Raw genomic sequence first — 12,599 nt, 5'->3', positions numbered from 1 at the left:
TATTTGGTCTTAATCTTTCATTGAGATTTTTGGATTCATTTTAAATTACATCATTTTCCAAGTCACTCAGTCCAAGATGACCATAGTGGTATAATGCTTGAGTAATGGTTTAAGAGGCATTTGAAAAACAAGAAAGAAGCAGTGGTTTGTGTTTAACATTTTGCAAAAGACCTGCAAAATAATTCTTAGGAACTCTCAGCTCATAGGTGTTTACAATTGTGCCTGCAATGCAGTTATTACGCTTGTGAGGTGATAAACCACAGGTATAAAAAAACAACTGAAAACATTTGAATAGTGAAAAGTTATTACATTTTTAAGGAAAGACTCAATGGAATGGTCTCCCTTTGTTTTAACAGCTTTACCGCCAGAGTGTCCCTGAGCAAAGCACCTACTTCAAACCCCCACACGCTTTAGTAGAGCCGCTCACTTGCCGACAGTAGAAAGAAATGGTTCGATTCCCCGAAATGAATTGGTGGTTGTGAAGCACAGGGAGTAGCCTTTATAAAGTCTCCCTTGTTAAATAATAGTAAAACACTCCCAATATTTAGTATTGGATCCCACAAGATCTTGTCAACCAAAAATCAAATCCGGTAGTTACCTCTCGGACCTTGAAAAAAAGTCATTTAAAATCTAAAATTAACAACAATCGTGCCAAAAAGAAAAGGATCAACGAAAACTTGTATTCCAATCAATTCTCTCAGACAGATGTGGCAGCGGGATGGGTCCATACACCGCACCAATGTCTTTTCCCCTCCAGGCTGCAGGGGGCGCTCTCATGTTGTTGAGTTGAGTTAGGGTTGAGTTAGCGAGAGAGAGAGAGAGAGAGCAGTGTACGTTGTGTTGAGGTGAGGTGGGTTTCAGGGCCAGAGTCCTGCTAAATGTAGAACTGATGAAGGGCCAGTTTGTCCATAAAGGGCCGTACCAAGTTGTCTGTGGCGAAATAGAAAACCAGACCGAAGAATATGGAGATGGGGAGCGCGGGGAGGGCTTTTTTAAAGATGGCCAAGAGTAAGAGGGTCAGACACAGGCCCTGAAGAGACAAGGAAGAAAGATTAAATTATATGTTTTTCAATTAATATTCACATCCACATAAACAAAACAATACCTAATAAGTATAATTTTATATAATTTTTCTTGGGATAAATAATCTTGTTGATATTGGAAAAGAATTTAATTACAGGTTTAATTTTAGTTTAACTATTTTAAAATGGATTCGTGCAGGTTGATATGGTACGAGTGCCCGTTTTGTGACCCCCTGACTTTCCGCACTAGCAGAGATTAATATTATATTGTTTATAATATATATATAATTATGCAAAAAGAGTTGATAAAAAATAAAAAATATAATTTCATACCTTTATTTGATACCATACAAGTTGTATTTTTTTCTATTTTAACTCTTTTGTACATTCATTTCACATTTGTCTGATATGTTTTACTAAATTCCTGTTAATAATGTTGTTATAATTTGAGTAAAAAACGTTTCCACTTCTCTGACCTTTGTACTAGAACAAAATGGTTCTGACTCTGACTTTTTTTAAGCATTCTAATCATTTCCAGTCAGTCGTGAACCTCTACTTTAGGTATATATTGTCCCAGTAAAAGGCAGAGTCATTGAGGGGAATGACAATAAACATGGTGTGAGGAGATTGACAGAGTGTACCAAACCAATCAGGCATGAGGGAACACAAGAGGCCATAATGAGCAGGTACATTCACTCACAATAAGTATGGCGACGAAACAGGCCAACGTTGTGTTCCAGTCTCCATTCGCTGAGGCTTTTCCCACCAGCATACTGTAGAAAATGAAGTCTCCAAGTCCTAGTTTGACACCCCCTGAGCACACACAAACACCACATTTTAGGGTGGAGTAGAGTCAAAACATCAGATTTCGCAATGTAATGACTATGCACACTGTATGTACCATAGGTTTAGATTGAGGTCCAGACATGTAACCTAGCAATTGCCATGAATAATCGCTTCCTAATCTATGCGGACTAAAAAAAGACATATGGTATGGTGGTGGTGGTGGTGGCAGCATTTATGCACTTGCCCATTTCAACAGAAAAAGCAACACGTAAAAGCATTCCTAAAATGTTTTATGGGATCTGACAGATGATGATTACAGCCTGAAGGAGGCACTCAGACAATCTGGAAATTCACAAGTTCAAATTGCACTTTATAATAGGGACCAATGCAAGTCACCTTAACAACTCACTATTATGCATGTTACAGCTTTTACCACTGAGCTAAACTTTGGGGCCACACATTTTAGAAAACATGACAGATACAAATTATTTTGTAAATGGATCTAGTTGGCATAGGTAATATCTGGATACTATCAAAGTATGCAGGTCCAGGGGCTAAATGTGTCCCTTAGACACATTTTTGTTGGCCCACAAGCTTTGTGATGAATTACCAAAATGAAAGTTTTATTGCATTCTCTTTTTTTTAATACCATCATAACCTAAAAAACAAACACTGCAATGAAATATAAACCTGAAATGAATTTTACAAAGTCTTAAAATGTGTGGTGACTCAATGACTCAACCTATTTTTACGGCAACCATTTGAAATTGGTTACAGTAAAATTGGTTACAAAGCCCAGTGTGAAAAAAGTTTGGACAACCCTTTAAGTGGTATTTAAAACTAAAAGGGTAAACATTCATTTGGTTATTTGAAGGTGTATTTATGCTCAATGAACGGCCACAAGATTTTATATTTGCACATCCCACTGACAAAAATTGATTTGAACTACAAGAATCAAAATCACAATTTCAATGGTTGCAATTAAATGAATGTCAAAAGTACCCCGTGCCCATGGGGTGTTGTGTTGGGGTGTTTTGTAACATCTGCCAACCATGTCAAGACCACTGCAGGCATGTGACACTTGTATTCATTTCAGTACTTTATATTTCCTATGTTGCATCAACAGAATCTGATAAAAGATAAATCATAAATTGTACAGCCTATAATTAAATCAGTTTTGCATCTCTTCCTTAAAAATCCAGTTCCTAAAGTCGTCCTGTACTTATCCTTTACAATAGACACTGTATAAAGAAATTCCCAATCAGTAAAAATAAACTTGGGCCTGCCCCTTTAAGTGAGTGTTGCTGATGTTACCCAAGTGAAGACATCAGACTTAAGGGCGGCTACATAGGCTTGGGTTGGTGTATTTATATTTACACAACAATGTACAGACTAGAGCAATGTGGATAATGCTTAGTGGCTTTATGTACTGGGTTTGTGGTAGAAATTTAGAGACAGGGAGAAAGTCTTTACTGGTACATAGCTATTCAAAATTAAAATGCTTAGGTCAGTTCAATTATATTTAGAAATGTTTTCAATGTATACTTTTAGGGCACGTTTCAGTTACTATGATTTGGTCCTGTTCTGAGTCCAGTTTAGCCCTTATGCAGACTTGGTTTGGTTATAGCTTTAGTCTTGGTCTTGTCCAGGTTTAGTTCTGGCTTTAGTTCTAGTTTTGATGTGGTCTATATGCAAGTATGAATGCACCCTTAATTGCCATTTCCAACAAGTAATGAAGCAAAGTCAAAATAGTTCTACTTACTAAAGACATTTCCAGGAATATTTTGTACGTTTTACGAAATTTAGAGTTGCTCTTGCAACATACATATTACAAAACAAAGCTAGCTGTTATATTGTATGTTCAGTATTCTGTGAACACTCACGCTCTTCCTCGTCATCATCAGGTGGGGGTCGTGCGGAGGGCATCTGTTGTATCTCCCTCCGTGTCTCCTCTGTGGACTGGAGAGGGCCAAGCTGGTGTTCCTGCTGACTGACCCAGTTCGACGTAAAACCCCCGTCGTCTTGGGATGGGGTGGAGGGTTCTGGAGACGCCACAGCTACAAGAGAGAGACAGGACAGAATAGGGCTGTGCATTCAATCAATTAATTAAGATTAAGATCTACAGTCAATCCTCTGTCAGTAAAAGCATTTGGTTTGGAGACAGGTCAGACATGGTGCACATTTAACTTTTGGGACGTCTGATCCATTTGTCCAGCCATCATAAATCGCCATTGTGCTATAGTTTTTTTTTTCTTCTTTTAGAACAAAATATGACTTAAAAGGCCCATATTACTAGTATGTTGTTTTCTGATCTTATAATGTTGTTGTGTTTTATTTCATACACAAATGATTAACACGAAAAACACTGTTTCACCTTGTGGAAGTGCTCTACTGTGTTTTTAAACTCCAGACACCTACACTAGAATTGGATAAATTCAGATGTGGATGGACAAGTGTAGATGAAACAAATCACAACACAAATCATATGTTTTTGAAGAGGTACCAACATTGTCACGACTTAAACCTCACAAAGGTCAATTTTGTGTAATATAGGACCTTTAAAAACACCACAACTGCATTTCAGCACAGTGAAAAGTAACATGACTGATTGTACTTGAAGCATAAATTATGACATAACAGTTATGCAACAAAGACATACAACTACAGTCTATAAAATCAGTGGTGAATGAAAACAGTAATTTGGCTGTCGAACGAGTTTGTGAAAAATGGGAAATGTCTAAATGCACACATAAAATGGAGGAAATAAACAACAGAAGAGCCAATAGAAGTACTGCAAGAAAGAACTACAGCTAAGAAATGGTTAGTCATAGTAACTACCATTAAAGGCGCACAACAACTACAAGTGTTTTCATTGCACAAAAAATCTTGTCTCCATAGAAATGCAAGCTTACTGTTGAACATTCATGGAGACAAGCAGGAGACAAACCACCTGAAAAGTTACACAGTGCACCTTTAAACTACCAGATTTAGATTTTAGTACTTGTGTTGTATATAAAATGTATAATTAGCTTTTATCTTTAACCACTTTAGATTACTTTTTTTCTGTCTCACCTGGTTGAGCTTCCTGTTGAGATGCAGATCCTGTTGAGTTCCTTGTAGGTCCATCAGTGTCAGCCATGTTCACAAGCCACACCATTGTTGCTAGGAATAACAGAACAAAATATTTAAACATTATACAATACAAAGTACTTGTAGTTGATATAAAATATAGATATTGTTTATATCTTACAAGAGTAGATGAGCGCCGGGAAGATGGGTTCGTTCCTCTCTTGAGCCGTCTCCACGAGGATCCTCAAAGGACCTTTGGGACAGAGCACTGCCAACAAATCTGCAACAGACACAAACAGCACAGCAATTAAAAAGAAGTAGAACAACTGATATTCATAGACGCTGAATCAGTTCTTAAAATGGTTAGACAAAGAAGAAGCATTCTAAATTAAAGATGCACTACTAGAATGTTCCACAGTATGGCAATTAACATTAAAGTGACACCACTAGGTCAAGTAACATGTGAGACCTGTGACCTTCGCACATTTTTTACTGCATTTTTGATAAATAAATACAGTGTACTTTATGTACTTTGCATGTAATTGATTACATGCAAAGTACACAAGTACACCTTGAAACATTACAAGTAGGTAACGGAGCTTTAAGTACTGTAATTCAAAAGTCAACAAAAGACATAACTGATTTACCATAAACAGAGATGACTGCAAGTATGAGCCAGGCGGTCCACTCGGGCAGGTACTTGATGAAGACCAGAGCCATAAGGGCGCTGATCATGATGAGGTAGGCCTGCTGCAGTCTCAGGGGGCCCTTCCAGTGGATACACATCATACCCACCACGCCAAAGTTCCAGATTATCAATGCAATCGTCAAGAAGTCCATCGCCAAGTTGTAGGTCTTAAAAACCTCCCTGTGAGCCAAAAGACATTTGATACATTTTAATCAACTTGGTCTACTGAAAGATTTAGGAAAGATGTTGAGGGAGTGGCTTACTTGAGGTAGATGTAGGAGAAGAAAAACAGTAAAAGGAGAGAGGAAAGGAACAGCCAGCCTTGGATCACCTGTCGAGATAAGGATCGCAAGAATTAGACTTAACATGACAACAACATGTAGACACTTGTAGAAATGAGAAAGTTTATGTTCAAACTGTAGTAGCTTTAACCTTCAGTGTTTAGTACTGTCCTAGCCTCAAACCATAACATACAGCAAGTGTAATACATTTTAATACGACATAATTATTATAATTTACATCCTGAATCGACTAATAATGTTTCCCTTGATTGTCTGGAGTACCTTGTAGCAGCGGTACTTGTAGAGCAGCACCAGCACCAGTGTCATGACGATGATGACGGTGATCATGATGGTGGCATTCAAAATGGAGTTCACCGCTCTTTGCCCCACTGTTTCTGTATCCTCTGGGAACGGAGTGTAGATTCTGGGAATGTCGACACAAACAAACAAATTAGACACAAATAATAATTACATTAAAAAGTGATGAAGTTTAAATGACTAAAGCATGACTAAAGTACCGGTAATAATGTTATCAGTGAAATCATGTGGTAAAATCTCAACAATTGATATTTTCAGATTGTAATTCATACATTTACACACTGCTCCCTTCATTTCCTCTTTGCTTTTTGACTGAAAGTAACCATAGGCTGTATGCCACTTGGACACAAGCCACATCTCACATATACACAAGGGCTATTATATAGAATGAATGTTTTCACTAGTGTAGCATATCATTTCAATTAATTTAATTTATTTATTTCGAGCTGATTAATAAATACTGATTAATGATTAATGAATATTAATGTAGCCAGTACACTTACTGAACATTTCACAATAATTTTGATGTACAGTGTTAATATAAGTAGTATTAAGCATTTTTGAACATTGCAAAAAAACAAAAAACAAAAACGGGCTCAATAATAATAAAATGGTAAGAACAAGAATACCAGCAATGGTAAGGAAACAATAAGCATAAAGCAGAACCAGCACTGATACAGGGAAAGTTCAATATGACTATACATTTAAACTAATTTCTCTCTGTATTCAGAACACACCATGGCTTTATATAACAACATACAATTATGAATACTGGTACTTTGGCATTGCTTCTGTTGTAAATTCAGACCATTCCACAATTTCACCCCCAAATACAGTCACACAAAAACTTTTAATCGTGGTTCGAACATAAGGTAGTATAAAATTTCCATAAACACTCAAATTATAAGTTCTCTCTTTAAAGAGCAAATTATAGTAAACTTAAGGAAATATAAACAAAAACTAGAAGAAATTAGGTCATTAGAAAAAGAAAAAAAAAAAAGCCAACTCTTCAGTCTGTTAGTGCTCCTCAAGGACAACTGTGGTTTCTCTTTCAACACACTGATGTTCCCTGTTGCTTTAAAGTGTGCGGTTACAGTCTCTCTGCACTTCTTCACCTTATTTAGTTGATAATAGTTTTGATTTCTCTATGGCCACCACAGTAGATTGATGCTTAAATAGGGCCAGAAGGCGGGTCAGGCCATGGCTTCCTTGGTTAGAGATCCACAAAGACGATAGTTGGTGGTCCAAAACCGAAGGCCAATTCTGCACAATTTTATTTTGACTGCTGCTCTAATGTTCTCAGGTTCTCAAATTATGGGTTGGGACTCAAAAGTGGACCATGGGGAGATTTAAACTGTTCAAAATGTTCAGCTTTTACATAGAAAGTCAAAATTGTAACTATTAAAAGATTAGAGAAATTGAGAGAAAAAAAATACCTGCCTTGTGGACTAATTACCTTAAAATCTAACAGTTAAGAAATACCAGACCAAACCAGACCCCTTGAGAACTTTAAATTACATTAGGTCCATCTAGTGGTCATGACATAGTATTGCATAAAGGTCTTGCCTTTGCAAATGAGATTCTATTTTTGCTTTCAATAGTTGACTTCTCTGTTGATAATAGATCTTCTTGGTTATATTGTCATTAAAAAGTAATGTCAATATTATATATTGGCATTACTTTTTAATTATTTTGACTACTGTTGGAGATAACCTAAATTTCTTTTAACAATTGAATTTTCCCACAGAATTTATATTAGTCGATCTTATCTAGATATTTATGTTTGAGAGACAGGATCTTCTGGCAAACAGCCCAAGTTTTTAACAAAGCCTGACTGGATTTTAATTCTGACTCTCATTCTGAAGGATAATTAGTGCAACATTTTTAGCACACCTGCATGTACCGTGTGTGTTTTTTCATATATAAATATTTTTGAGTAAATGCACTCACAGCCTCTGTCCATCGTTTTGGGTGTAGAAGCTCACAGACTTGATGGTTGCCACGACGACCACCATGCACAGCGTCACGGGAACGAAAAGCATGATGACGTGTTTGGCTCCGTATTTTAGGGTCATCTCTTCGTCCTCTTCCTCCTCGGCCTCCACCACACGAGGAGGGTTGGTCACCGCTGGGGGTTGTCCGTTCTGCTCTGGACCCTCCACCCCTCCTCCCCCTCCTCCATCACCTCCTCCTCCACCTCTGTCACCCGCCCCAGACCCTCCTCTGGATCTCAGCCCGGACTCGGAAGGCCGTGGGGGGGCTGGTTCTGGAGAAGCACTGGTCTCCTGTTGGTCCTGTAACACAATACAAATCTTTAATACAAAAATATGCTACAACAAGTATTTTTAAACAAATGTGAAGACGTCTTTATCGATATTCATGGTTTTCAGCTCACTGTTTTATGCAACAGGCCATATCCAGGCTCTGAACTCCACCATACTCAAATGCACAAAATGTTCAACACAAACAATGATTATCATAATTCTTCATTAGAAGGTAAAATAAAATAAAGAACCAGTTGTTTCTATAAATCCATCATTATCAACATGAAGAAATTGATATGACATAGCTGTTGAACCTCTATTAAAAAACCTAAGCATTATTAACAATGATATACCTGACAATTAAATGACTGAACTTGATTAATTGCACTACTTTAAAATGAAGTAACTTGTAGCAACTGTAATGTAATCCTTCCCAGGAAAAAAATGTGTTTTGCATATTCATTCAGCATTCCAGTATAGAAGATTCTCCAGTCGACACTGTCGTGATCTGTTCTATTTGATTAAAAATTACAGATCACTTAGTAGCATTTCAAGGCCATCTTGTGTTTGCATTCCACTGCTCCACATTCACAGACATTCAGATTTCCCAGAGGATCCCCACTCCCTCACTCCCTCTCCTCTCTCTCCTTCTCTATCCTCTTTCCCTCCATACCCAGCCCTAAGGAAACAAGATGAAGAGGCAAACCAGAGAGACTGAACCAGAACTGTCAGGCTGTCAGCAAGTCCAGACAGGAGACAGGAGCTCCAACACAGAGCAATTTGAGCAGGTAAACATGACTGCATGAGAATCTACCTCCAGAGACCTGCACAGTGAAGGCTGCAGAGCTCTTTATTGTAAAGGGAAGGAGCCCACTTTTTCACACCATTGTTTCTTTGGAAGTGGAATAATAGCAGCATTAAATAGTTGGAGCAGTGTGGGCTGGATGACACTACACTACAAAAAAGTGTGCAGTTTTATTAGTTGAGATAGAAATCTAATGAGTAAAATGAGTTGATTTCTACTAAATAGTTGTAGTTTTCACATCAGTAAAATGAGCACTATGCAACTTTTCTGGTGGAAGGATTGGAAGTCTTGCTGGTCATGTCATTGATTTGTTTGTAATTTTCCGCAGTATGACAATAAACTTGTCAATCTCCCTGAAGACAAGTTGGTCACTCCAACAGGCCAAGTTACACACTAGAGGCGAGCCCACTCATATGTATTTAAAAAAAACAAACACCTGTAATACATGATAGATAAATTCAATGCCCCACTGTGGAATATTCCAGGCAAAGCAATAATTTCTCCACAGAAAAGTTACATATCACACCTTTAAGTGCATGAAGCATTATAATGAATATGAAAGGTTATGGATTAAAATATATTAACTCTACTATTATGCCTAAAATTCTGTTTTTGTTATCATATATGGAATAGGGATGGGACGATATACGATAATATCGTTAATCGCGATAAAAAAGGTCCGCAATTAATCGTTCATGGCATTTTTTTATAATCGCGATCATCGTGCACGATTATAATCGCCTTTACGGCACCACACTGCCTCATGTTTCCAGTTCCAAAACAACGTTTAGATGTTAGTTTGTGGTGTTTGCCCACTCTGACATAGCAATGACACTTGTAGCTTCTGTGCTTATCTATGTCTGAACTATATTCTGTCAGATATCAACAATAAACAAAGTCTGATCCGTAACGCTCCACAGGAACGTACCAGTGCGCGCCTCACCAGTGCGCACAGATGAGACGCTAATGTGTGCACATCTTAGATTTTTACCTACAATAATGCAAACTGCAGAATAAAACAACACCTTTTAAACAATGGACAAATTAAGTCTAATTCATACAGCTGAACACAAATGTGCCAGAGTGCATGGTCCGAATGTGCACTATACACACAGAAGCAAAGCTAACGATTATACACGGTATATTTTACCTACAATTAAGTCAATAGCAGAATAAACCACGCTTACCCATCGAGAACAGCATCCAATCCATCAAAAAATAAGGTCCTTTACTCCTGAGTCCACTGTAGGATCTTTACTCTTTGCCTTGAACCGTTCCGGGTCCGAGATGCCTCTAGTTTAACTTGTACAAACATCCACAGTGTCCTCGATCACGTACTCCCTTTGGTTTGTCCGTTTCATCATGTTTAAAACGCAAAACACACATTATGCACACATTTCTGCATCCACTCGTTACTCGTTTCCCAATTCACCAAAGTGCCTTAATTAAAAAAATTAAGTGTTGATGTTTGACAGAACCAGAGCGCTCAAAGTCCAGATTCACACTTTGTGACTTTTCTATAAAAACATCTTTCCTGTCAGCACTGTGGTGATTGCAGGTGAAAATGGTATATAATGGCATATCCAGAAAGACAAGCGCCAAAGCTTTCATTTGATGTGTAGATTGTTTGTGTGGGTGACGCAGACGTGTATGTACATTGCTGTAAAGTTGTAAAGTAGGCCCGGGCCGTCAGAACGTTAACAGGTTAATAATTATCGCGATAATATCATTAATCGCGATTATTTTGGCCACGATAATCGTGAGTTTAAAATTTAATATCGTCCCATCCCTAATATGGAATTGACATTTTTGGTTCACTTCTGAAGTCACCCATTAATGTAATATGACTAGGAACAGAGGAATGTTGTCACAACATAATACAGAAGAAGTGTATAACCCAAACACTGCATTGTCTTAACCAGAAAAAGAAAAAGCCTGAATTTCACAATGGCATAAAAAGAGAAACGGGCATTTACTACTGATACGAGACATGACAAAACAAGACTCCACAGAAAAACATTTGGCAACTAAGGCAGAGTTTGCACCTCACACACTTGCTCTAACAGAAATGTTGACATGCTATGACCCTGCCTCACAATGAAGAAATAAGTCAATGTTGTACAAAGTATTGCTAAATTTTTTGCAACAAACTACTTTATAAAGCCACACACATAAATAGCATCTTGTATGCATTATGCTAAACAATGCTTTGCAACACAGGAAACAGACCTATGCTAGTTTTTAGACCACACCTTCTCACAGTGAGAGAGCAAACATCATTCTGGTAACGATAGGGGAGTCTAAAGAGCACATGAGTCATAACTTGTCCGAATATTATAATCTTGTCATTAGTGAAGCCGGCAATTACATTAAACTCAAGGAGCAAAGCAGTATTTCACAAAAGCCCTGTGTGACATAAGAGGAATATGTTACCAATGTTACCACAGCCTAAAGTGAACAAAAAAAGACACTGATATAACTGTGTACTGACCATGTTATTTTCAACATCTTCAGCATTGTTCGCCATGGCCAACTGTGATGAAGTTCTTCAAATCTGTAGAAAAGCATCACTGTTAGAAAATGAAATGTGCCCGTCTAAACAGTAAGATATCAATTTTGCAGTTACTAAAGTCATTCTATAGTTCAATGGTAAAATGGTAAAAAGGGTGAACGAGTTTCTCACAATTAAAATGACTAATGTGAAATGGGCGATAAGTTTAATAGTTTTAAAAGCCCTCAGGTCAATGAATAGGTGGGAACAGAATGGAAATGTATGAGACTCTTTCTTATATAGCATAGAGAAGAAATTATTAAAAAGGGACATGTTTACAATGTATTAAGTCCGACGGAATGCCTCTATTGGCCTGAGTAATTGGCTAAATAACATAATTACGTCTTGGTATTGTCGTTTGTCTGACAGCCCACCTGTAAGTAAAAGTGAGTGATTTAGCGGAGTGTAATAGCTGGATCAACTCTGAACTAACGTACTACTCGGAGAGAGAACAATAGAATGAAAAGTCAATCAATCCAGACCGATCGTCAGTATGGGAAAATTCGGTGTTCTCATTTGGCGTGGATCACTTTTAGGATTTATATCGCTATTTTGAGAACCGCTAAAATGGCTCGTTAGCCGCAGCGGAGCTCAGCAGCCACTTTACACAAGAAAACTCGCGCAGCTAACTTCAACCACCAATCACAAAAATGGGTTTTTAAAAGAGCACTCGTACCTGTTACATGCAGCTGTTTGTTTGTAGGTGTTGATTTGTGGCGTGGTCTTTAGTGCATTTAAAACCCGGGCACTTTCTCCTCTTTGTTGTTCCTGTCTTCTCGCGGAACTTCCGGTCGCTGGTGTTAACCACTTTCACA

At 37.8% G+C, this 12,599-nt stretch overlaps 1 protein-coding gene across 1 annotated transcript; it reads right to left on the bottom strand.

Moving 5' to 3' along the window:
• Nucleotides 1–286: 286 nt before the first annotated feature.
• On the bottom strand, nucleotides 287–12,576 carry psen1 (presenilin 1). The gene is made up of 11 exons (XM_033987916.2): nucleotides 12,461–12,576; nucleotides 11,725–11,787; nucleotides 8,115–8,458; nucleotides 6,129–6,270; nucleotides 5,829–5,896; nucleotides 5,525–5,745; nucleotides 5,059–5,157; nucleotides 4,881–4,970; nucleotides 3,692–3,865; nucleotides 1,723–1,835; nucleotides 287–1,030 (listed from the first exon to the last, which is right to left on the bottom strand). Exons 2-11 carry the CDS (start codon nucleotides 11,758–11,760, stop codon nucleotides 875–877), a joined length of 1,443 nt encoding a protein of 480 aa, XP_033843807.1. The 5' UTR covers nucleotides 11,761–11,787; nucleotides 12,461–12,576; the 3' UTR covers nucleotides 287–874.
• Nucleotides 12,577–12,599: the final 23 nt, after the last annotated feature.

This window comes from Periophthalmus magnuspinnatus, chromosome 22 (assembly GCF_009829125.3).
Source record: "Periophthalmus magnuspinnatus isolate fPerMag1 chromosome 22, fPerMag1.2.pri, whole genome shotgun sequence".
Classification (NCBI taxonomy): domain Eukaryota; kingdom Metazoa; phylum Chordata; class Actinopteri; order Gobiiformes; family Gobiidae; genus Periophthalmus; species Periophthalmus magnuspinnatus.
This window is presented reverse-complemented; position numbering and strand designations above follow the sequence as displayed.